Here is a 25,347-nt window from a genome sequence, read left to right as displayed (position 1 = left end):
ATAAATAAAACAAAACAATTCTTACCAAATGTACGATAAATTTAGTATAAGAGTTTTAAAATTTTTTTTTTTTTTTTTAACGATTTATTGCAATGAATGTGGTGAATATAGGGGTTGTGGGCGGGGCCATGGTGACAGTGCTGCCCCCTGTGTGTGATGTGTGTACCTGCAGGGCATGATCAGCCTGGTGCTGGAGTGCATCGACCGCCTCCACGTCTACAGCAGCGCCGCTCACTTCGCCGAGGTCGTGGGACGAGAAGCAGGAGAAGCCTGGAGCTCCATCCTCAACTCCCTCTATCAGCTGCTGGGTGCGTTTCATTCCTCCTCCTCCTCCTCCTCCGACAACCACGTCCAAAAACTCCAAACACCGCTGAGTCAGCAGCAGGAGTGGGACAACTGGAGAGTAGTCCAGCTGCTGCTGATTCAGTGATGTTTGGAGAACTGGACGATTGAGAACATCTCCATGAAATGTGGAGGTGGACACAGATGGACACAGAGGACACTCAAGTCTCTTCTCTGTCCTCTCCTCAGCTGCACTGATCAGAGGAAACAGGAAGAACTGTGCTCAGTTCTCGGGGTCTCTGGACTGGCTCATCAGCAGACTGGAGCGGCTGGAGGCTTCTTCTGGTAGGTTCTTCTGACCCTGAGGGACAGTCACGCTCGTCTGGAGACTCTTGAGGACAAAAAGGAAGATGATGGTGTTGAAGCTCTTGTGTCGGGTTTATTTACGTGTATATTTGTTATTTCATCCAGGGATCCTGGAGGTTCTTCACTGTGTGCTAGTGGAAAGTCCTGAAGCGCTGAACATCATCAAAGAAGGACACATCAAGTCCATCATCTCTCTGCTGGACAAACACGGACGCAACCACAAGGTTCTCACACACTTCAGCCTCCTCCAGTTCCTGTGCGTCGCTGCGTTCTGTTTTACATCGGAGGTCGGAGGTCGGAATGAATCTTTCCCAGTTGGAAATCGACTTATCCGGGAAACTCCGACTTCTGTCTACAACTGGAACACAGATGATCATCGTCAAATATTACACTGCAAAAAATTTATAAAGAAAAGAAAGAATTATAGAGACAAATGTAGATCAGTGAATAAATGTAGAAAACACAGGAATAAACATAAAGATACATGAATAAATGTATACATACATGTATATGTATAAAAATGTAAAAGCAGATGTTTTTATTGATGTTATTTCTTTATTTATTAATCTAATAATGTATAAATGCGTGACTTATGTGTGTGTGTGTGTGTGTGTCTCCAGGTCCTGGATGTGTTGTGTTCTCTGTGTGTGTGTCACGGTGTCGCCGTTCGATCGAACCAGAACTTAATCTGTGACAATCTGCTGCCAGGACGAGACCTGCTGCTGCAGACCCGGCTCGTCAGCCACGTCAGCAGGTACACACACACACACTAACACACACACACACAATAACACAAACACACACACTAACACACACAGGCACACAATAACACAAACACACACACACACACTAACACACACAGGCACACAATAACACAAACACACACACACTAACACACACGGTCACACAATAACACAAACACACACACACTAACACACACACACACACACACAATAACACAAACACACACACTAACACACACAGGCACACAATAACACAAACACACACACACACACACACACTAACACACACAATAACACACACACACACACACACACACACACATTTTATTATTTAAATAAAACTCCTCCCACAGCATGCGTCCAAACATCTTCCTGGGCGTCAGTGAAGGCTCCGCCCAGTACAGGAAGTGGTACTATGAAATGATCGTGGACCAGGCGCTGCCCTTTGTCACAGCGGAGTCCACTCACCTGAGAGTGGGCTGGGCCAACACCAGCGGCTACGCTCCCTACCCCAGCGGCGGGGAGGGGTGGGGTGGCAATGGCGTTGGCGACGACCTTTACTCGTACGGCTTTGACGGACTTCACCTGTGGTCAGGTGAGCTGTGAGAAGTGCTGAGTCACACTTTTTAAGGCTACGATATCTTTAAGAACGTGTTCACGTCTTTATCTCACTGTGAGACAGACTTTGTTAACCACTCACTCTCCCACACCAAACCCCATAGAGAAAATCCGTGATTTTAACATCACAGCACACAGGAGTCGTTGATCCAATGCTGCCTCCATCGCTATGTTCAAATGTCTTATTTTGTCACTTCGCCCTTTGAAAACCTTTCTTCAGATTGACCTCAGTGACACAAAGTGACCACACGAGGCAGCAGTTGACCAGCAGCTCCTGTGTCCCCGCAGCTAAAATCACTGATTTTCTCTCTGGAGTTTGGTGTGGGAGAGTGAGTGGTTTACAAACTTCAGTTCTGTCTTCACTCTGCTTCCATCGTACCTCTTCAGGCTGCATCGCTCGGACCGTCAGCTCGCCGAATCATCACGTGTTGCGGTCAGAGGACGTGGTTAGCTGCTGCCTGGACCTCAGCGTGCCCAGCATCTCCTTCAGGATCAACGGACAGCCGGTCCAGGGCATGTTTGAGAACTTCAACTCTGAAGGCCTCTTCTTCCCCGTGGTCAGCTTCTCTGCCGGAGTCAAGTCAGTGGTTTGACATGAAAAAGTCCCACAAAACAAAGCTTGAATATGAGTGACTTTGTGACGCTGACTGACCATTTGAACCTGTGCAGGGTGCGTTTCCTCCTTGGCGGTCGTCATGGCGAGTTCAAGTTCCTCCCTCCCCCGGGTTACGCGCCTTGCTACGAGGCAGTGTTGCCCAGGGACAAGCTGAAGCTGGAGGCGAGTCAGGATCAGACGGCAGCCAGAGAGCTGCTGGGACCCACGGTCACCCTGAGCCAGGCAGCGTTCACACCCACACCTGTGGACACCAGCCAGGTGGAGACACAGAGACATTCAAACACTTTCACGCATGAATAAATGTAGATAAAAAGGTGTTAAAGGTGTTTTTCTGTGTGTCTGTAGATCGTGTTGCCTCCTCACCTGGAGAGGATCAGGGAGAAACTGGCAGAAAACATCCATGAACTGTGGGTGATGAACAAGATAGAACTGGGCTGGACTTATGGTGCCGTGAGTATCCGGTCAAAGGTCACTGTGACCTCAATGAACCCTTTGTCTTCAGAACGCCTAGAGAAAATGTCTGTGAAGGTTCTCAGTCGTCCAGGTCGTAGTCTGGACTTGGTTGAGTTATGTTTTCATCCAGAACCAAGAAGAAGCCTTCTTTTAAAAGTCTTCAGAACTGAAGAAGCCTCTGCGTTCTTTTCTTCTGAACTAAAGAACTGACAAACCCTTCTTCGGGGGTTCTTCGGAACTGAAGGAAGCTTCTAAGTTCTGTTCTTCTGAAAAAGTAAAAGTCAGCAGTGATTCGAGTTTGTGTTTGTGTCTCAGGTGCGAGACGATAACAAGCGGCAGCACCCGTGTCTGGTCGAGTTCTCCAAGCTTCCTGAGCAGGAACGGAGCTACAACCTGCAGATGTCGCTGGAGACTCTCAAGTGAGTGTTTATCAGTTTCATGCTCAGTGAACACAGGTCAGTTTAAGTCTGTGATGTCTTCAGAACATGTTCCATGTCTTTATCTCACTGTGAGACAGACTTTTCCAACAGGAAGCTGAAGTTTGTAAAACCACTCACTCACACTCTCACACCAAACCCCATAGAGAAAATCTATGATTTTAGCTTGTGGGGACACAGGTGCTGCTGGACGACTGCTGCCTCGTGTGGTCACTTTGTGTCACTGAGTTAAGTCTAAATGAAATATTTCAAATGCACACACTAAAATAAGACATTTGAACTTAGTGATGGAGGCAGCAGTGGATCAACAACTCCTGTGTGCTGTGATGTAAAATTAGTGATTTTCTCTATGGGGTTTGGTGTGGGAGAATTGAGCTGGAAAGTGGAAAATATTCTCTCTACAGAGAGAAAGATAAAGTGACAAACACGTATTCATACTGTTCCAGGACTCTCCTGGCTCTGGGTTGCCATGTCGGCCTCGCAGACGAACACGCGGTGGAGAAAGTCAGGAGGATGAAACTGTCGCCGACGTAAGTCGCCGCCTCAGCGGACGACGACACAGTTACAATGTCACAGATTATTGATGACATCAGAGCAGCTGTGTGGTTATGTGGTAACGACTCTGTCTGTGCAGCTACGAGTTGTCCAGCGGTTACAAACCTGCTCCTCTGGACCTGGGTCACATCAAACTGACCTCCACCCAGGAGGCCATGGTGGACAAACTGGCTGAGAACGCACACAACGTGTGGGCGAGAGACCGCATCCATCAGGGCTGGACCTACGGCATCCAGCAGGTAACAAAATTACGTTTTATACGTGTGGACAAATATGGTGGACAAGCTGGCTAGATATGTAGATAGATAGCTAAAAACATAAACGCCCTACTCTGAACCTCAGCCACGAACCCTGTGACAGTTGTTGGATTTGTAAACGTGGTAGAAAAAGTAGCTATACTGTCCGAACAGAACGACTGATTATTTCTGTGTCGTCTTCTGTCTTCTGCCGCACGTCAGGACGTAAAGAATCGCAGGAACCCCCGTCTGGTTCCGTATATTCTGCTGGACGAGAGGACCAAGAAGTCCAACAAGGATAGTCTCCGTGAGGCCGTCAGGACTCTGCTGGGATACGGTTACAACCTTGAAGCTCCTGACCAGGACCATGGTACAGTGACATTTTTTGATTCTTAAGTAAATTATTATTTAAACTTTTTAAAATTGCCCCCTTTAATGAATCCTTACTTGGTTTTAATCCAGCAGCTCAGGCTGACCTGAACAACATCTCCGCCGAGAGGTTCCGCATCTTCAGAGCAGAGAAAACCTACTGTGTTAACGCAGGGAAGTGGTATTTTGAGCTGGAGGTGAGACGATGTGATGGTGGTGGATGGTTAACGCGTTTTCTAACACATTTATAAATAACATTTATAACTTAACGTTGTCTTAATGGCCTGTTCTCAGCTTTTGTTGTTGAAATCCAGACTTCATGTGCTGTAAACCTTCTCCAGGTCTTGACGGCGGGAGAGATGAGGGTGGGCTGGGCCAGTCCAGGCTGCCTCCCAGACCAGGAGCTGGGGTCTGATGACCAGGCCTTCGTCTTTGATGGATTCAAGGTGACTGGGTTTTTGTTCATGTTTGTAGATGTAATCTGTTTGAGCTTAGCATGATAAAATGTTAGAATAACCTACTCCAGAAGGTTCAGGAGTAGGCCACAAAACCAAGATCGAGGGTAGTTGCTCCTTGGTTGCTCCAGTCATGGTTGATGATGTAAACTAGTCGCTGCTCTTCCGGCCAAAGTACACTGACTTCTGGCATTAGCATAATTTGTGACACTCGTGCGAGTTTAGTATATCTGTATTTTTGTTTTCCTTGATCATGTTTAGGTCCAGCGATGGCACCAGGGTAACGAGCACTTTGGGCGGGCGTGGCAGACGGGCGACGTGGTCGGGTGCATGGTGGATCTGAACGAGCACACCATGATGTTCACGCTGAACGGAGAAGTGCTGCTGGACGACTCGGGCTCTGAACTCGCCTTCAAGGACTTTGAAGCTGGTGAAGGTCAGGACTGTTCTCACGTCTATATCGAATATCAAGCACTATTTGTTTATGTGTAAGTTTGTCCTTCATGTCTATAGTTTTTGACAGAGATGGCAATAGCTATAAGTAGGTAAAGTTCTCTACAGATCCAGAAAGTTCTTCTGGATCCTGTGGAGTGACATTGTTCCCTTCGTCTCATACAGGGTTCATCCCGGTGTGCAGTCTGGGCGTGGGTCAGGTGGGGAGGATGAACTTTGGGAAAGACGTCAGCACGCTGAAGTACTTCACCATCTGCGGCCTGCAGGAAGGCTATGAGCCATTCGCCGTCAACATGAACCGCGACGTGACCATGTGGCTCAGCAAGAGGCTTCCTCAGTTTGTGCCGGTTCCTCCGAATCACCAGCACATTGAGGTGAGGAAGTTCAGGAACGGCGCAGACAGTTATGAAGCAAGGGGGAAAATAAATGTCTCTGTTTCTTCTCCTCCTCCTCAGGTGGTGAGGATCGATGGCACGGTGGAGCTGTGTCCATGCCTTAAGGTCACGCAGAGGTCGTTTGGCTCTCAGAACAGTCACACGGACATCACCTTCTACAGACTAAGCATGCCCATCGAGTGTTCCGAGTCCTTCTCCAGGTCCAGGCCTAACAGTGGCCTCTTCTCACCAAAGAGGGTAAAACATTCTTGACGCAATAATTCCATAATAACCTTTCAGTAAAATGTAAATAAAAACAGTTTTGGGTAAATCTGACCCAAAACAGAACCCCCCCAAAAAAAGTGAAAGGTTGGGGCACCTAAAATTTAGCCTTGCGGAACACCACAATTTAGATAAATATTGAGAGTTGCATGATAAATACATGTCAATATGGGTGGAGCCTTTCAAGGACCATCGGGTCAGCTGTTGTGTATGAAGTATTTGCATCTGTTTGTGCTGATCTCGTGGGTGGAGCCTAAGATGGAGAGTCTCCATTAGAGCTGCAACTAATGATTATTTTCGGAATTGATTAATCTGTAGATTATTTTCACGATTAATCGTTTAGTCCATAAAATATTAAAAAATGTTGATTGGGGTTCGTTAAACCTGGAAATGATGTTCTCAAATGTCTTGTTTTGTCCACAAACCAAAAAGATTTACTTTTAAGGATTTCTTTGTTATAGTTGTCGATTAATTTAGCAATTGATTAATAATCGATGAATCGATTAATTGTTTCAGCTCTAGTCTCCATCCCACATTGTTAGCATTTTACTACCTAGAGTTTGACTGTTTGTGCCGCAGGAGCTGGAGGACTTTGAGACCGTCTCAGACTTCGAGGTCCTGATGAAGTCACCTCATGGTCCCAGTGGACCCAACGGACCCGATAGGGACGAGTTCAACAACCATAAGGATTACAACCAGGAGAAGCCGTCCAAACTGAAGCAACGGTGAACGTCGCATTTCCTTGTTTTAAGGAACATTTTTATAATTCTTCCCGTTTGTTTTGAAACTAAAACGCCAGCTCTGATCCACCAGGTTCACACTGAAGAGAAACAAACCGGACAACAGCTGTCCGACGTCCGCACGGCTGTCGGAGGAAGTGATGGCCGACGACAGAGACGACTACGACTTCCTGTTTCAAGCCTCCACGGTGAAGTCTCACGTAAACACACGTTATTATTAAAACATCATTACATCTGTATGCTAGCTACAAAGTTAACGCCAAATTTTCATGTAAAAAAAACGATACGGATATTTCGTGCGGCGATAAACTATTTGTGAATTAGCATAAAAATAATCCAATGATGTTTAAGTCCACTTGATCGTGCCAAGTGCTCACTGTCACTCGAGCTGTTGTGACTTATATATCATAATAATTTCATATCGTGATGGTGTCGTATTGTGACTTAAATATCGTGATATTGTCTCGTGATAATATCGTATTGTGACCTAAACATTGTGATATTGTGGTATCATGACTTAAATATCGTAATAATATCGTATCTTGATGGTGTCGTATTGTGACTTAAATATTGCGATAATATTGTATCGTTACTTAAGTATTGTGACTTGAATTTTCCACACGAAGTTTGCATAAAAGCTAATAAGCTAACCTGGGATTTCCGTGTTCAAATCAAAAGTTTACAATGTTCCATGACCAACGCCAAGCGTGTTTAAAAAGTTAGTGCGTCGTAAACACGATATTCAGCTCTTGAACTGTTTATTTATATATAATTATTTATACTTTGAAATTTAATTAAATAGAGTTAAATACATTTTTTAAATATGTTTTCATTTATTTATACAGTTGTGAACGTGAAGCAGCTAAATTCGGACTGGTTCCGCCCCCTTTTCTGTGCAGTATTACTACTCCGTGCGGATCTTTCCGGGTCAGGAGCCGAGCAGCGTCTGGGTCGGCTGGGTCACCTCCGACTTCCATCAGTACGACACGGGGTTCGAGCTGCACAAGGTCCGCACAGTCACCGTGACCCTGGGAGACGAGAAGGGAAAAGTTCATGAGAGGTGAGTAGGCGTTTCTGGATCGCAACGTGTGATGTCATAATATATACCATACTAAATACCAAATACTTCATCCTCAGTGTGTAGTCCTTTTTGATGACTCATTGATTCTTAGCATTGCAGCTTCCTGTCACTTTCAAATTAAAACAAATCAGCAGTTTATATTTTAATGTTTTATGATGAGTCAGATCCTGAGATCGACTGTGACCGTTCAAAGTTGTGATTGATGACTCACATAAACGGCTCCACTGAGCTTGTTTTATTATTATTTCCTCTCACTGATGAACTGTCACAACCAGCGAGTGTAAAGAGAGACGGACGACTAGTCTCCATGTTCTCATGTCCTCCAACTGCACCAAATTCAGGTCATTTTGTTCTGGCCCCACCCATTCACTCACCTGACCAATCACATGTCAGTCTCAGCTGTCAATCATTTTTATTTCAATTATAAGACATTAAACCTTGTGACGTGGTGCGTTTGTGTGTCTTCAGTAACGTTGTGCGTTTGTGTGTCCTCAGTAACATGGTGCGTTTGTGTGTCCTCAGTAACGTGCGTTCAGGTGTCCTCAGTAACGCGGTGCGTTCGTGTGTCCTCAGTAACGTGGTGCGTTCGTGTGTCCTTAGTAACTTGGTGTGTCCTCAGTAACGTGGTGCGTTTAGGTGTCCTCAGTAACGTGGTGCGTTCAGGTGTCCTCAGTAACGTGGTGTGTTCGTGTGTCCTCAGTAACTTTGTGTGTCCTCAGTAACGTGGTGCGTCCGTGTGTCCTCAGTAACGCGGTGCGTTCGCGTGTGTCCTCTGTAACGTGGTGTGTTTGTGTGTGTCCTCTGTAAAGTGGTGCGTCCATGTGTCCTCAGTAACGTGGTGCGTCCGTGTGTCCTCAGTAACGTGGTGCATTTGTGTGTCCTCTGTAACGTGGTGCGTATGTGTGTCCTCAGTAACGTGGTGCGTTTGTGTGTCCTCAGTAACGTGGTGCATTTGTGTGTCCTCAGTAACGTGGTGTGTCCGTATGTCCTCAGTAACGCGGTGCATTCGTGTGTCCTCTGTTATGTGTTGCGTTTGTGTGTGTTCTCTGTAACGTGGTGCGTCACTGTGTCCTCAGTAACGTGGTGCGTTTGTGTGTCCTCAGTAACGTGGTGTGTCACTGTGTCCTCAGTAACGTGGTACATTCGTGTGTCCTCAGTAACGTGGTGCGTTCGTATGTCCTCAGTAACGTGGAGCGTCCATGTGTCCTCAGTAACGTGGTGCATTCGTGTGTCCTCAGTAACGTGGTGCGTCCATGTGTCCTCAGTAACATGGTGCATTCGTGTGTCCTCAGTAACGTGGTGTGTCCATGTGTCCTCAGTAACATGGTGCATTCGTGTGTCCTCAGTAACGTGGTGCGTCCATGTGTCCTCAGTAACGTGGTGCGTCCATGTGTCCTCAGTAACGTGGCGCGTATGTGTGTCCTCAGTATTAAGCGCAGTAACTGTTACATGGTGTGGGCCGGAGAGAGCAGCAGTCCCGGTCAGGGGAGGAACAACAACGGCTTAGAGATCGGATGTTTGGTGGACACGACAAACGGACTTCTGACGTTCACGGCGAACGGCAAAGAACTCAGCTCATATTATCAGGTAAACGCTTTGTTTCCTTCACGTCCTCTCCTGTGTCCTCTGCTCACAGTGACTCAGCACTTTCTCCTGTCCACAGGTGGAGCCCAGCACTAAACTGTTTCCCGCCGTCTTCGCCAAAGCCACGAGCCCCAATGTCTTCCAGTTTGAACTGGGGCGAATGAAGGTGAGACACACACACACTCTCTGTTCAGGTGATAATAGCGTCATAAATTCCTGCTGTGTCATGTCAGAGAGAGAGAGAGAGACACCATTCTGTGACGTTACCAGGGAAGAGAAGTGTGAAAATTGTTCTCATACTCTCCGTGTGTCTTCTGTCTTCTGTCCTCTGTCAGAATGTGATGCCTCTGTCAGCCGGTCTGTTCAAGAGCGAGAGGAAGAACTCCGTCCCTCAGTGTCCTCCACGTCTCCACGTCCAGTTCCTCACACCGGTTTTATGGAGTCGAGTTCCCAACCACTTCCTCAAGGTATCGACTGTAGCTCTGCTTTGTGTGTCTTCAAGATGTGGCATGCTTGCTGGGCTATTGATTAGCATAAATTAGCATCAGAAGGCCTTGTCATTGCTGTTTGTCTGTTGTATTTAGCGTTTTAAATCAGTGACAAAGGTTGTCTGCTATCAGTGAAAGAGTAAACTCTCTTATTAGCTGTTAGCTGAGTGACTTTTACCTCAGTAAAAGAAAAACAGAAATGCTAAAAACAAGCATACAACTGAAGCTACAGTTCTAATCACTCCCGGGTTAAGTGTGTTCCACTTAACTCAGAACTTAAATAGTTTGGTTATATGCTGGCTAATGTTAGCATTAAAGCATGCTTTTGCTAACTAGCAAGCTAGTATATTAATACAAAATACAGATTTATGCTCAGAGCAGCCATCTTGTGTTGTTAGAATGAGTTTATGACTTTAAATAAAACGAGTTGACAGTTTAAAGAGTTAGGTTTTTTGATGGCTGGGTTATTCCATGTCAAATGTTAGCATTGACTTTACTCAGAGAGCAGCCAAGACAATTTGTCCATAAAAATACTGTAAGGACACGTCCACAGGAAATATCAGGTCCAGAACCTTTTTTTTTTTTTTTTACTTAAAACGACTTCTCTTTATGCAACATCTTTTGTGTTAGCAACAGTTTCTCAAAGGTCTTCCTATTTTTACTCTCTGACATGACTGCTGCCCCCTGCTGATCTGGAGAGTCATTGCATCTCACGCGTGTGACGTTTGCTCTGTGTTTACCTGTCTTTGACTGAATCTCTGTTTTTAAACTCATCGCCTCAGATAGTTTTTGAACATTAAACAGTGTTTTGTTGTTTTTGTTTGTTTTCCCAGGTGTCGGCGTCCAGAGTGAACGACAGACACGGCTGGTTGGTGGAGTGTAAACGACCTCTGCAGTTCATGTCCCTGCACATACCTGAGGAGAACAGGTGGAGAAGCCACACACACACACACACACAGAAACTTGTTTTTATATCTTAGTGAGGACACATCATAGACACAATGCATTCCCTAACCCCCTTACTCTAACATAATCCTCACACAGAAAGGTTTGGACGTTTTTTGGAAGTACATCTCGTTCCTAATGTCTCTGTGTCTGTCTCTGTCCTCCAGGTCGATGGACATCCTGGAATTGTCCGAACGCAGAGACTTATTAAAGTTCCACTACCACACCCTCAGGCTGTACTCTGCCATCTGTGCGCTGGGAAACAACCGCGTGGCTCACGCTCTGTGTTCACATGTGGACGAAGCACAGCTGCTGCAGGCCATCGAGAATAAGTACATGCCAGGTAACACACACACACACACACACATACAGAGACAAATAACTCCACCTCCGACTCCACCTCCATCTCCATCTCCACCTCCACCTCCACCTCCACCTCGCTGCTTGTTGGTCGCGTTTGACCTCACATTTTCCCGTCTTTGTCGGCGTCTTTATCGCCGTGTTTATCGCAGGTTTGCTCCGCGCCGGTTACTACGACACCCTGATCGACATCCACCTGAGCAGCTACGCCACGGCGCGCCTCATGATGAACAACGAGTACATTGTGCCCATGACGGACGAAACCAAGAGCATCACGCTGTTCCCCGACGACGAGAAGAAGCACGGGCTGCCCGGCATCGGCCTCAGCACCTCGCTGCGACCCAGAATGCACTTCTCGTCGCCGAGCTTCGTCTGCGGGGCCGGCTCGTTGTATCGTAACCACAACAACGGCGGCTCAGGCGACTGCTTCCAGTACAGCCCCGAGTTTCCCTTAGAGATCCTGAAGGTCAAGACCATCGAGATGCTGACGGAGGCGGTGCGCGAGGGAAGCATGCACGTGCGGGATCCCATAGGGGGCAGCACCGAGTTCCTGTTCGTGCCGCTCATCAAGCTCTTCTACACCATGCTCATCATGGGCGTTTTCCAGAACGGAGACCTGAAGAACATCCTGCAGCTCATCGAGCCGTTCGTCTTCTCCGAGAGGCGGGACGGCGGTCACGTGACGCAGAAGGAGGCGGAGAGTGAGGGAGGCGTGGACGGGGGGAGGAGCCTGCCCAAAGAAGGATTGTTACAGATGAAGCTGCCGGAGCCTGTGAAGCTTCAGGTGAGTGGCGGGGCTTATGAGTTTGTTTGATTATTGTGTTTGTGGGTTTAGATTTTTTTTGTTTGTTTGATTTTGTCTGTTTTTGTGGCTGTTTTTGTGTATTTTTGATCTGTTTAAATCCTTTCACTGTAAGTTCTACACAAGAATCATGTTAAATCTTTTACATCAAACATAAATATTGAAATAACTGAATAATTAGACTTACTTTGATGAAGTTGGTTGTTGAACCTTCCGTAAACACACACGTTGTGTGTCCCTTGAATATCAAACATAAGGATGTCATGTTTCTGTGTGTGTGTGTGTGTGTGTGTGTAGATGTGTCACGTGCTGCAGTACCTGTGCGACTGTCAGGTGCGTCACCGCATCGAGGCGGTCGTCGCCTTCTCCGATGACTTTGTGGCGAGTCTCCAGGAGAACCAGCGCTTCCGCTACAACGAGGTGATGCTGGCGCTCAACATGTCGGCGGCGCTGACCGCCAAGAAGACCAAAGAGTTCAGGTCGCCGCCACAGGAGCAGGTAAGAAGAAGAAGAAGACGATTATGAGTGTTTGTGGTCAAATAAAGGACGTACAAAGACACTCGCTCCCGTTTGTGCAGATCAACATGCTGCTGAACTTCAAGGAGGAGAAGCAGGAGTGTCCCTGTGCCGAGGACATCCGAGAACAGCTGCTGGACTTCCACGAGGACCTGATGAGACACTGTGGTAAACGACTGGTTTCTGCTGCAAAACACAAACAAACACAGACTACAGTTTCATCTGTTGGATGCAAAATGACAAGACATTCATGTGCGAGAGGAAACATGTATATGTTTAAAATAACATGGATAGAATGAAGTTGTAGTTTTTATTTTATTCTACCAAATATTATCATTAAACGTTCTGATTCCAAAGATCGTAAAACCCCCGCGCCGTCACTTGCTCGACCTCCAACGTGTTTTCCCGTGAACGCTGAGTTGTCCTTTCTGTCAGGTATAGAGTTGGACGAGGACAGAGGGTTGGACAGTGACAGTGACTTCACCATACGTGGTCGTCTCCTGTCGCTGGTGGAGAAGGTGTCCTACCTGAAGAAGAAGATGGCCAACCTGTCCAACGAGAAGAAAGACCGGAAACCCAGTGAGTCCACGTCCATGTCCTGCTCCTGTCTCTCTGAGTGTGTCTCAGTGTGATGACTGTGTGTGTGTGTGTGTGTGTGTGTGCGTGTGTGTGTGCACGTGCGCAGGTACGCTGCAGCAGCTCATTTCAGACACGATGGTCCGCTGGGCTCAGGAGTCGGTTATCGAGGACCCAGAACTGGTCCGAGCCATGTTTGTCCTGCTGCACCGTCAGTATGACGGCATTGGTGGACTGGTCAGTCTTCTTTGATTTAATATAAAGTAAAAACACGTTCACAAGGTGAACACACGCATGTCAGACCTGTGATTTTACAAAATGGAGGACACAAACAGTCAAGTTTTACAAAGTGTTGAACCCTTGGAAGGGTTAAGGTTTAAGCACAAAAAGGATTTCTTTGGAAGTAAATCTGCTGAGTCACCTTTGTGTGGACCATTTAAACTGTTTCCTGTCATCTCATTACTGTCTGCGTTCAAACGGGAGTGTATGACGTGTAAAGACATCGTAAAAATTCATCATCTGTCATCCATGTATCTTAGGATGTGTGAAATGTGTTTTGTGTGTGTGTCTCTGTCTCCGTTCAGGTCCGGGCTCTTCCCAAGACCTACACCATAAATTCAGTTTCCATCGAGGACACCATCCACCTGCTGGCAGCTCTGGGTCAGATCAGATCTCTGCTGAGTGTGCGCATGGGAAGAGAGGAGGAGAAGCTAATGATCCGAGGGCTGGGGTGAGCATGCGCACGTCCATCACACTTTCAAACACAGACGTCTTCTGTCTTTGTTCCTGTCTTTAAAACCCGTCTTAATCACATCTGAAAGTCTCTTTGAAATGATAAAAATTTCTTTTCTGACTCTGTGTCCTCTCAGAAAAACGTGTTTCTAACTAAACAAACAAAACACCGTCAAGCGTCAGCAGGGATTTAGTCGTCAAAGTGACCTTTTAATGACCCTGTCGCTTCTCTCCTGTAGAGACATCATGAACAACAAAGTCTTCTACCAGCATCCGAACCTGATGAGAGCTTTGGGGATGCACGAGACCGTCATGGAGGTCATGGTCAACGTGCTCAGCGGAGGAGACTCAAAGGTTCATTCAGCAAGAAAGAAGAATTACAGCTCGACCTCACCTGGAATAAAAACTGTCTGACTCTTTAAATGCTGTGTTTGTCTGTGTGTCGTTGTTGTTGCAGGAAATAACGTTCCCTAAAATGGTGGCCAACTGTTGTCGCTTTCTCTGTTACTTCTGCCGAATCAGCCGTCAGAACCAGAAGGCCATGTTTGACCATCTCAGCTACCTGCTGGAGAACAGCAGCGTCGGCCTTGGTAAGTGGATCATGAGCGAGAGCTTCTGTTTTCATCGACGTGGGTTTATTTTGAAAGTCTGTCCCTCTTTTAGCAACTTCCTGTCTACAGTTTTTGACAGATCAATCTGGTAGGTGATCACCCAAGCTTGTTCCCATTCCATTTTTGCCAAGAATCGACCCACTGATGACGTCACTGAACATCTTCAAACTGTCAAAAATTCCCAATCTCTTTTAAAGGGTAAAACTGTGACAAATCATTACTTCATAAATCTCTGTCAGAACTCACGGATTTGAAGGGCATTTGGTTTGTGTATGAAGGATCAGACTCTCTACCATCAGACTAAGTTTCATCTGGATCTGATCCAAATTATGGATTTTGCAGCAATTTAAATTTGGTTGGTAGGTCAGTAGGTAGGTGGGTAGATCATTATATGTGGGTAGGCCAGTGGGTTATTAGATAGGTGGGTGGGTAGGTCAATAGATAGGTGGTTAGGTCTGTAGGTAGAAAGGAAAGTCAGTGGGTAGATTGGTAGGTCAGTAGGTGGGTGGGTAGGTAAGTGGTTAGTTTGGTCACTGGGTAGATCATTATCTATATGTTTAGGTAGACCAGTAGATGGGTGAATAGGTCTGTCGTTGGATGGGTAGATCAGTTGTTAAGGCATGTTGTATGTGGGTAGGTCAGTCGTTGAATGGGTAGGTCAGTTGGTAAGTCATGTTGTATGTGGGTAGGTCAATCGTTGGTTGGGTAGGTCAGTTGGTAAGTCATGTTGTATGTGGGTAGGTCAGTAGTTGGATGGGTAGGTCAGTTGGTAAGTCATGTTGTATGTGGGTAGGTCAGTAGTTGGATGGGTAGGTCAGTTGGTAAGTCATGTTGTATGTGGGTAGGTCAATCCTTGGTTGGGTAGATCAGTCGGTAAGTCATCTTGTATGTGGGTAGGTCAGTAGTTGTATGTGGGTAGGTCAGTTGGTAAGTCATGTTGTATGTAGGAAAGGTAGATCGATAAGTAGGAAGGTCAGATTTGGCACCAATGTAAATCTAACATGGCGACATCTTCACAGATCAAGATGAACTTTGTCATGTTTATGTAAGATGGTCGTTGCTCTAAGCAGGTGAAGTTCTATACAGATCCAGAAAGTTCTTCTGGATCCAGTGGGCCAGTGTTCTGTGCTCTCTGAGTGGTCTTGTTTCAAAGGTTTTGGATAAATAAAATCAGAGGGTGAATATGAGACTAATCCTCATTCTCGCTCTTCTACCGTAGCTTCTCCATCCATGCGAGGTTCTACTCCTCTGGATGTGGCGGCAGCATCAGTCATGGACAACAATGAGTTGGCTCTGGCTCTGAGAGAACCCGACCTGGAGAAGGTGAGGTTCAGCGACTGGCGTCCCAGTTCAATTTGCAGTAAATGGAACGTGTTTTCCTGTCTCCTCAGGTGGTTCAGTACCTGGCCGGCTGTGGTCTGCAGAGCTGTGTGATGCTGGTACGTAAAGGATACCCTGACATCGGCTGGAATCCTGTGGAGGGCGAACGCTACCTGGACTTCCTGCGATTTGCCGTCTTTTGCAACGGTAAAAACTAAGAATCTGTCAAACGTCTGTTTCCGCATCTGTTTATTTAGTCACAAACTTATTTGCTGCTCCGTATTCAGGTGAAAGCGTGGAGGAGAACGCCAACGTCGTGGTGAGGCTTCTGATTCGTCGGCCAGAATGTTTCGGACCCGCGCTTCGTGGCGAAGGCGGCGACGGGTTGCTCGCGGCAATGAAGGAAGCTATTAAGATTTCGGAGGATTCGACCAGGGACGGTCCTTCACCAACGTCTGAGAGCAGCAAAACACTGTGAGACACTTATTATATTATCTAATTTTATATTTTATTCCTCAAACAGAGCAAATACAATCACATAAAAAAGCAAATCTGAAACAACATGAATTGAAAGGAGCAGAAATCGGAATAATCCTCGTATTGTGTGCGTTTATTTCATAAAACATTCATTCATTCATTCATTCTTAAATACATTTCATATTATGCGAACACAAAACAGAACATATGTCATCGTATTTTCTGCGTTTTCTGTTAAGTCTCATGTGGTTTTCTCCATGTGAGACGACACATATTCACCTCTATGCTGACGACACCGTGATTTATATGCAGCCTCCCCAAAAATACAGTCGGTCTCATATTTACCAGCTTTACTGGCTTTGATTTCCATAACAAGTGACAAACAAACAGCACAAAGTGATACAGGGTCAACTTACGCAGCTTACCTCGCTAACCTTTTCTGGTGTGTGTCGTAGTTAAAGTGAATTTTGGGAAAACTACATTTTTGTAGTTGTGAGATCTGAAGTTTAAAAATAAAGATAAAATAAATCAAGTGTTCATTTGTGTGTGTGTAGCAGTGACATGGAGGAAGAGGAGGACGACACCATCCACATGGGAAATGCCATCATGACCTTCTACGCTGCTCTCATTGACCTGTTGGGGCGCTGTGCTCCAGAGATGCACGTAAGTATCACACACACACACATATTCACACAACTTCAGATCTCAGGATTTTGGTCACCATGATAACCGGCTTTGTTCCGCATCAGCTGATCCACGCAGGTAAAGGTGAAGCGATCCGTATCCGAGCCATCCTCCGGTCCCTCATCCCCATTGAAGACCTGGTGGGAGTCATCAGTATTCCATTCTCCATGCCCAGTCTGGCTAAAGGTGAACACACACACACACCTGGACTTTAACTGGACCTGAACTGGATCACCATCAGAGATGAAAACACCGTCATTAAACTGTGTGTGTGTTCACAGATGGGATGGTGGTGGAGCCCGACATGTCCGCCGGGTTTTGTCCGGACCATAAAGCAGCCATGGTTCTGTTCCTGGACCGGGTCTATGGTATCGAAGACCAGAATTTCCTGCTCCACTTGCTGGAAGTGGGATTCTTACCAGACCTGAGAGCTGCAGCCTCACTGGACACCGTAAGTGTGTGTGTGTGTGTGTGTGTGTGTTTGTGTGTGTGTGTGTGTGTAGCTAGTCCATCTGTGGTGGAGACCAAACACGGAGCTCAAAGGAATTATCTTATACATGTTCCTGTGTGTGGATGTTCATGTCATCCGGGATCCTCCTGGTTTTCATCCATGTTTTGAAAATGTCCAGAGCTACTTCTGCAGATGTGTGTCGGAACATCAGAGCTTTACTAATTAGCTTTGTTAAATGTGGTCAGGATTGGTTGCAAGGTAGGTCGGTAGGTCAGTAAGTAGGTAAGCATCTAACAGGTAGGTCATTGGGTACAAATGGAGATAGGTGAGTAGGTCATTAGGTTTGTAGGTAGATGGGTAGGACAGTAGGTAGTTAATGTGTTGGTCAGTAGGTAGGTAGGTAAGTGGGATGGTAGGTATATGGCTAGGCCATTAGGTAGGTCAATAGTTAGATGGGTAGGTCAGTAGGTCAATAGTTAGATGGGTAGGTCAGTAGGTCAATAGTTACACTGTCCTGTAAAGAAAAGACACGCAAATCAGAATAAGGAGGGGAAACCATGGCTAACAAGAACATTGATAAATGCCTGCAAGAAGAAAACACCCTGTTTAGACAATACATAAGATTAAGGACGGAACAGTCAGAAACGAGATACAAACGATATAGGAACAAACTAAATAGCATCCTAAATGATCGCAAGAAAGAATACTACAGTAATCTGCTAGCAGAAAACATGAACTATACTAAAAAACTATGGGATATTCTAAATGATGTGATCAAAAACAAAAACACAAAACCTCCCTACTTCAAGGATAATAACACGAAGGAAGATAACATGGAAATCATAGCAGAAAGATTTAATGAATTCTTTGTCAATGTGGGGCCGAATCTAGCGAAGAACATTCCTGACTCACTCCTTCACTGGGACCACTTTGATAAGGACAGAGACAGAAACCCAAGCACAATGTTTCTCACCCCAGTGAAGGACAGAGAGATTAGACACCTGGTCAACAAATGCATAGCAAAAACATCCACGGATGTTGATGACCTCGCCATGAAGCTAATTAAGAAAGTAATACATGGAATCGTTTCACCTCAAACATAAAAAAACCCCCAAAAAAACAAGAAGCAAATGTACCCAAACAATAGCTGACATTGATTAGCACAAATGTCAACACGTGAGAAGTATTTAGCTGCCCCTGTGAATCGAGCCACTACGGAGAATCAATTGATCCAAGTCACTGAATGCGATCGACAGTGTTCTCAACAAGACGTGCAGGTTCCAAACTGTCATAAGAAAAAGAAAAGAAAAGAAAAAAAAATTAGTATGATGAAATGATGTATTGTACGATGAAAATATGTATTCTGTGGGTAATGGGGGCGGGACTAGATAAGCTTTTGCTTCTCCCACTTTCCCTTTCGGTTATGTGTATTGTGTGAACTACACTAAGATGATGTGTGATGATGATTGATCTAACTGACATGACCGAAATAAACATATAAATAAATAAATAAAATAAATAGATGGGTAGGTCAGTAGGTCAATAGTTAGATGAGTAGGTCAGTAGGTCAATAGTTAAATGGTAGGTCAGTAGGTCAATAGTTAGATGAGTAGGTCAGTAGGTCAATAGTTAAATGGTAGGTCAGTAGGTCAATAGTTCTGTGTTACAGTAGCACAGTTTCAGGCACTTTACAAATGGTAAAATATAAAATGATATAAAATATAACGTTTACAGGTAACTTTTTTCCACAGAGTCAAACCTGATCACAGACTCGATCTCTGTCTCTGTCTCTGTGGTTGTCAGGTGGCTCTCAGTGCCACAGACATGGCCCTGGCCCTCAACAGGTACCTGTGCACGGCCGTGCTGCCTCTTCTCACCAAGTGTGCGCCGCTGTTTGCCGGCACGGAGCCGTTCGCCTCGCTGATTGATTCCCTCCTGCACACGGTTTACCGTCTGTCCAAGGGCTGCTGCCTCACCAAGGCCCAGAGGGACGCCATCGAGGAGTGCCTGCTGGCCGTGTGTGGGTAAGGCTGCGACTAACGTGTGAGTGGTGGCTTTCTCTGTGTGTTCACACTGTCAGTGAGTGTCATGTTGATCGTGTACAGGAAGCTGAGACCCTCCATGATGCAGCATCTGCTGAGGAGGCTGGTGTTCGACGTTCCTCTGCTCAATGAACACACAAAGATGCCTCTGAAGGTGAGAAACACGTCACACGGACGAGTAACTGGTCATTTATTTGATCGGTTGTCATTCAAACAACACGATCCCTGCATCAGCATTTCTAATTCACCTAAAACAAACAAACATACTGGTCCTGTTGACCTTCTCCAGCTGCTGACCAATCACTACGAGCGCTGTTGGAAGTATTACTGCCTGGTCGGAGGTTGGGGAAACTTTGGAGCTGCGTCAGATGAAGAACTTCATCTCTCCAGGAAACTGTTCTGGGGGATTTTTGACGCTCTGTCGCACAAGGTGAGTCCCAGGATTCAAACCCACAACTAGGGCTGGATTTTATTTGGAAGATCTGGAAGATCTTATAATACTGTATATGGTATTTCCATTTCCTGGCGCGTACATTTTTGAGACTATTGAAAATCACGCTAGACCATCATGGTCACGTCTCACGGGATCTCGATAGTATTGTGAGTTTGCGCACCTGCGAGCCAACCCAGGACTATCGCAATCACGCGAGACTATCGAAATCATGTGAGACTATCGAAATCAAGCGAGACTATCAAAATAACGTGAAACTAATGAAATCCTGTGAGACTGGACTGTGACAGAATCATGGGATTTTCGATAGTCTCATGAGTTTGCGCACCTGCGAGCCTATCCGAGAGTATTGAAATCCCGTGAGACTATCAAAATTCCATGAGACTTGACTGGGATTGTATTGTGTGATTGTGTGATCAACAGTCTATCGTGGTCAAGTCTCATGTGATTTTGATAGTCTCACCGTTGAAGAATCAGAAAAACATCCTCACATTGTTTTTCATATGCTTTGTTGTCGTGATTGATGCTAAGGAGGAGATTTTTAGTTTGTTTGTTTGATTTATTATTTATTTATTTGACACTCACAGCACCCTCTGCTGGACGACTTGTTGAATACTCTAAAATGTCTTTAGCACTTCTGTCTTTTTTGTGTTGTCACACAGATCACTGGGGATCAATGTTTCTGTGCTGTTTTCTTGAGTAAAATACATTTAGATGAATGGTTTCTGTGGGAACATGAATGTCCTGAAGCTAACTGTGTGTGTGTGTGTGTGTGTTTTCTACCATGACTCAGCGTTACGACCAGGAGCTGTTTAAGCTGGCGTTGCCGTGTCTCAGCGCTGTGGCGGGCGCTCTGCCTCCGGACTACATGGAGTCCAACTACATGGCCATGATGGAGAAACAGTCGTCCATGGACTCGGAGGGAAACTTCACTCCTCAGCCGGCCGACACCACCAAGTACACCACACACACACACACACACAGAAACACAACAGAAAACAACTGAATTCAGAATTCAGGAGGTTTACAGTGAGACGTGAGACATTTTCTTTTTGTTTCTTTACGTCGTTAGCGTGACCGTACCTGAGAAGCTGGACTACATCATCAGCAGATACGCCGAGCACAACCACGAGAAGTGGTGCATCGAAAAGGTGAGTTCACGTACACAAACACACACACACACTTGACACTTTTAAATCATCTCCTCTGTGTTCTGTGTTTTGCAGTTTTCCAGCGGCTGGTCGCACGGTGAGCAGCTGTGTGACATCAGCAAATGTCACCCTCTACTGAAGCCGTACAAAGGCCTGAGCGAGAAGGTAACGAGCGACACGCAGCAGCGTTTACTTGTCTTTGAAGTCAAGTATTTACTTTTTATTTTTAGTAAAAATCAAGTTTTAAAGACTTTATAATGATGACCTGTAAAAGCCTTACGCCCTCTGGTGGACTTAAAGGGGTACTGCTTCAATAGGCACTAACAGTTAAACTAGAAATAACAGTTTAAGCATGAACTTTACATCCGTACGTTCAAAATGACAGCATTTTGACGGTGTACCTTTACGATCAGGTCGCAAAATGAATGGTTTTACACACGGTAGATGTATAATTCTGTTTCCTGTGACGATTATAGGTCGTATTAATGATATTATTGGTATCGCGGATCATATCTTGAGTCACCCCTAACCCTACTAACCAACTAACTAAGTACCCATTACCTGTTGATCTCATGTCAGAAGGAGTCGGTGAAACCTCACCAACCCTGACACAGCTACATTTACCGTTAATCGCACTTCTGTCGTACTTGTTACAGATTATTACTGTGACATATTTATCCATAGACGTGTTTCTGTTTGATGTCGAGCGTTGTTATTGACCGCTATGCTAACAATGGCTCGGCTTCATCCCGAACCCAAACCTGATTCCAGGTAACTTTTAACATTTTAGCATTTAGCAGAAACTTTTATCCAAGGCGACTTACAAAAGAGGAATAAGCGACACAGAAGAAGTCTTGGAAAGATCTCCACTAGAAGAAGATAGTGCAGGGTAGGGGGTAAAAGGTCAGTGATAGGACAGAAGATGCTTTTGGAAGATCTGGGTCTTCCAGAGCTTCTTGAAGGTAGACAGGGACGCCCCGTGTTCTGTTCATTCCACGCGTGGAACAAGTCTGCATTGTCTTGTGCATTGTTGGCACCACCAGACGGAGAAGACGAGGGGTAACATGATCCTTTAGGAGAGCGTTTGAGTCGCTCATTAATGGCTCACCAACTCGGGTGTGATGTCTCTCCCAGTTTCTAGGTCACAGAATTATCCCAAACTTTGGCTCCTAACCCAAGCAAATTCCAGTGAAATATGGTTTAAACCAGTCAACTCTTATCAGAACTCATCAACACAGGATGTTACTTGGTTTCTAAATCTTTAACTGACCATTTTAATCCATTTCTTTTGGTGGAGAAATGGATGTTTAGAACTGTGAGGCAGTGATTCTGCATAAATCTACACATCTAGGTCTTTTTTTAAATCCCTGTCCTCATTTTTCACATTGAGCAGCTGCTCGCGGCCTAAAATAACCCCGGAACATTCTGACTTTGTGTCGTTTGCAGGATAAGGAGTCGTACTGCTGGTCGGTCAGAGAGTCTCTTAAGACCATGCTGTCGTGGGGCTGGAGCATCGACAGGATCAGAGACGGAGACCCGGCTAGTCTCCACAACAAGTCCAGACGCATATCACAGGCCAGCCAGGTTCACACACACAACACAACAACAACACAACACACACTCATTAAATATGGATTTATGTTCGTGTGGATAAACAGAAAAAAGGGATTTAAGTGATTTTATCGTCCGCAGTTGTCTTTTGAGGGAAATCCCGCCTTTAGCCCACGACCAATCGATATGAGCAACGTCACGCTGTCCAGAGACATGCAGGTAAAAGGTCACGGACGTCAGGATCATCAGACACGTCTCTGTCTCTTTCTTACACACGGGTGTTTTTTGTTTCAGTCGATGGCCGAACTGCTCGCAGAGAATTATCATAACATCTGGGCCAGGAAGAAGAAAACAGAGCTGGAAGCCAAAGGTTTGTGAAGATACAGAAAGAGGTCACGTTTGTGAAGTTCTTGTCTAGTTTACGTCCTATTTTTGTCCAGGTGGAGGAAATCACCCGCTCCTGGTTCCGTACGACACGCTGACGGCCAAAGAGAAATCCAAAGACCGAGAAAAGGCACAAGACATCCTCAAGTTCCTGCAGATCAACGGTTACACCGTGTCCAGGTACGTCTTCAATCTGACGCAGAACCAGCAGAAACCACAGGAGGGCGGTGAAGCCACACGGTCATAAAACACACAGCACAAAATTCAAATATGTAATTGTGTCATTGATTTGAATTCAGTGTATTTATCAATTTATTTACTTATTAAGGCTGAAGATACTTGTTGGTTCAAGGAGTTTTTTTGTTTCAAAGTGCCGTTTTCCCCTCATAGTTTTTATATTTTCTTGTTTTGAGAATAAATTATTAAAATTTTATTTACTTTAACAAAATAAAATGTTACATTACAGTAGAATTCTTCAGTCATCTTCTTCTTCTTCTTCAGTAACTTCCTACGCTCATATTTATCGCCTGCACTCAAATCTTTTTGAAATTCATCCATTCATTTGTATTTGCCGATGATTGAAAACAAATGTCAAATACCTTTTCATAGAAGGTAAACAAACGTCTAGAGACACTAGAGAAACAGTGACTCCAAGCTTGTGTCTACTTCCTGTCGCTCCAAAGCCCCGCCCAAATAAAATACAATCACTTTTAATAATTACATCGACGTTCTATTTGCAATTTGTGTATTTTTTGATTTTGTGGTTGATTTTTTTGTTTGTGCTCAGTTCATTGATAATATTGATTGAGGTTAGTTGTGCTGCCCTCTAGTGGATGAAATACCTCCTCAACCTTGTCAATGTATGTATTTTCTACATATATTTGTACAGTTTCCATGTTTTAGAAGATGTTGTCCTGTACATTTCAGACAAAAACAAGTGTTATTTACTTTTTATTCATTTTTCTTTCATAGCACACAGGATCTAAATCGTTACGACAGGCAGCAAAGTCGACATAAATACAGACGTACAGTGTGTTCAGTGACAGTGTGTGTCTGTGTCACAGAGGAGTGAAATCCCAGGAGCTGGACACTCCGGCTATCGAGAAGAGATTCGCCTACACGTTCCTGCAGCAGCTCATCACATATGTGGACCAGGCTCATCAGCACATGATGGAGTTTGGTGAGAGCTGTTTCTCCTGTTGACTGATCTCTGTACTATACATACATACATACATGTACCATATCTCTGTTTCTGTTCTGTCGCTTAGACGCAGGACCGAGACTGAAGGGAGAAAATGTTCCTCACGAGCAGCAGATCAAGTTCTTTGGGAAGGTCAGTTTGTGAACGTCATCTCCACTCAACAGTTCCAGTACCTGACGTCCGACAGCAGTCAGTAGATCAGTTAAAAAATCTACTTATAGTTCCAAATTCTACTAACCCTAAAATTTGAAATTATTTAGGTAGAATTTGGAATTACAAATTTTGGAATTATAAGTAGATCTTTTCTTTTCTTTTTACCTGCTCTACAATTCAGAATTGTTTGCTTTGGTTCTTGTGTCGGTTCTGATGGAAAAACCAAAAAAAAAGTGCTGAGTCGAGCTGGAACTGGGTCGTGGAAAAGCGTTATCATAACATAAATAATAAAAATAAAAGCGTGCTGTAAATAAAGTGTTTTCTGTTGAACTCACAGGTGGTTTTGCCGCTGGTGGATCAATACTTTAAAAACCACCGCCTGTACTTCCTGTCCACGGCAATTCACCCTATCAGCAGCGGCGGCCATGCCTCTAACAAGGAGAAGGAGATGGTGACAAGGTGAATGTGATTGTTGATTGTTCAGAGGGTTTGCCTTCATGTTCCTCCTGCTTTTCCACTGAGTCTGTCTCATTGAATTAAATCTCACATCTATTTATTTTCTTCCTCCTCTTTTTCTTCTGCTGCTTCTTCTTCTTCTTCTTCTTCTTCTTCTTTCCCTGGAATCGTTTCAGTCTTTTCTGCAAACTGGGAGTTCTTGTCAGACATAGGATTTCCTTGTTTGGTAAGGATGGTTCGTCCTTCATGCTCTTGGATGTTGTGCGAATGCTGCTTCTCCACCTCACGACCTTCACACATAGGGGCGTCACAATCTCGACTGAACGAGAACGTCGTTGACTAGAAAAACGCG

At 45.1% G+C, this 25,347-nt stretch overlaps 1 protein-coding gene across 19 annotated transcripts in view; it reads left to right on the top strand.

The window, feature by feature from the left end:
* The window catches only part of ryr2a (ryanodine receptor 2a (cardiac)), a 78,796-nt gene that overhangs the window by 23,316 nt on the left and 30,133 nt on the right, over positions 1-25,347 (top strand). For 5 of the 19 annotated variants that reach the window (XM_058620958.1, XM_058620963.1, XM_058620957.1 and 2 more), the window contains 52 exons: positions 173-308; positions 532-627; positions 754-872; positions 1,269-1,402; positions 1,745-1,986; positions 2,397-2,589; positions 2,679-2,883; positions 2,971-3,075; positions 3,394-3,497; positions 3,962-4,045; positions 4,150-4,309; positions 4,529-4,676; positions 4,769-4,872; positions 5,017-5,121; positions 5,392-5,566; positions 5,749-5,957; positions 6,039-6,215; positions 6,819-6,964; positions 7,053-7,179; positions 7,879-8,039; positions 9,488-9,647; positions 9,724-9,810; positions 9,980-10,111; positions 10,966-11,060; positions 11,245-11,420; positions 11,590-12,221; positions 12,537-12,737; positions 12,818-12,923; positions 13,191-13,334; positions 13,441-13,568; positions 13,916-14,061; positions 14,303-14,417; positions 14,521-14,653; positions 15,894-15,997; positions 16,066-16,201; positions 16,282-16,468; positions 17,026-17,134; positions 17,221-17,341; positions 17,437-17,606; positions 19,410-19,630; positions 19,712-19,802; positions 19,938-20,078; positions 20,893-21,056; positions 21,172-21,250; positions 21,326-21,415; positions 22,697-22,834; positions 22,943-23,171; positions 23,242-23,365; positions 24,250-24,365; positions 24,454-24,518; positions 24,877-24,998; positions 25,172-25,221. In XM_058620958.1, coding sequence (XP_058476941.1) covers positions 173-308; positions 532-627; positions 754-872; positions 1,269-1,402; positions 1,745-1,986; positions 2,397-2,589; positions 2,679-2,883; positions 2,971-3,075; positions 3,394-3,497; positions 3,962-4,045; positions 4,150-4,309; positions 4,529-4,676; positions 4,769-4,872; positions 5,017-5,121; positions 5,392-5,566; positions 5,749-5,957; positions 6,039-6,215; positions 6,819-6,964; positions 7,053-7,179; positions 7,879-8,039; positions 9,488-9,647; positions 9,724-9,810; positions 9,980-10,111; positions 10,966-11,060; positions 11,245-11,420; positions 11,590-12,221; positions 12,537-12,737; positions 12,818-12,923; positions 13,191-13,334; positions 13,441-13,568; positions 13,916-14,061; positions 14,303-14,417; positions 14,521-14,653; positions 15,894-15,997; positions 16,066-16,201; positions 16,282-16,468; positions 17,026-17,134; positions 17,221-17,341; positions 17,437-17,606; positions 19,410-19,630; positions 19,712-19,802; positions 19,938-20,078; positions 20,893-21,056; positions 21,172-21,250; positions 21,326-21,415; positions 22,697-22,834; positions 22,943-23,171; positions 23,242-23,365; positions 24,250-24,365; positions 24,454-24,518; positions 24,877-24,998; positions 25,172-25,221 — 7,642 coding nt within the window. The remainder of the gene's footprint in view (positions 1-172; positions 309-531; positions 628-753; positions 873-1,268; positions 1,403-1,744; positions 1,987-2,396; positions 2,590-2,678; positions 2,884-2,970; positions 3,076-3,393; positions 3,498-3,961; positions 4,046-4,149; positions 4,310-4,528; positions 4,677-4,768; positions 4,873-5,016; positions 5,122-5,391; positions 5,567-5,748; positions 5,958-6,038; positions 6,216-6,818; positions 6,965-7,052; positions 7,180-7,878; positions 8,040-9,487; positions 9,648-9,723; positions 9,811-9,979; positions 10,112-10,965; positions 11,061-11,244; positions 11,421-11,589; positions 12,222-12,536; positions 12,738-12,817; positions 12,924-13,190; positions 13,335-13,440; positions 13,569-13,915; positions 14,062-14,302; positions 14,418-14,520; positions 14,654-15,893; positions 15,998-16,065; positions 16,202-16,281; positions 16,469-17,025; positions 17,135-17,220; positions 17,342-17,436; positions 17,607-19,409; positions 19,631-19,711; positions 19,803-19,937; positions 20,079-20,892; positions 21,057-21,171; positions 21,251-21,325; positions 21,416-22,696; positions 22,835-22,942; positions 23,172-23,241; positions 23,366-24,249; positions 24,366-24,453; positions 24,519-24,876; positions 24,999-25,171; positions 25,222-25,347) is intronic. The other 14 variants (XM_058620970.1, XM_058620968.1, XM_058620969.1 and 11 more) reach the window with 7 other exon arrangements.

The sequence above is a fragment of the Solea solea genome, chromosome 21, assembly GCF_958295425.1.
Source record: "Solea solea chromosome 21, fSolSol10.1, whole genome shotgun sequence".
Taxonomy (NCBI): Eukaryota; Metazoa; Chordata; class Actinopteri; order Pleuronectiformes; family Soleidae; genus Solea; species Solea solea.
This window is presented reverse-complemented; position numbering and strand designations above follow the sequence as displayed.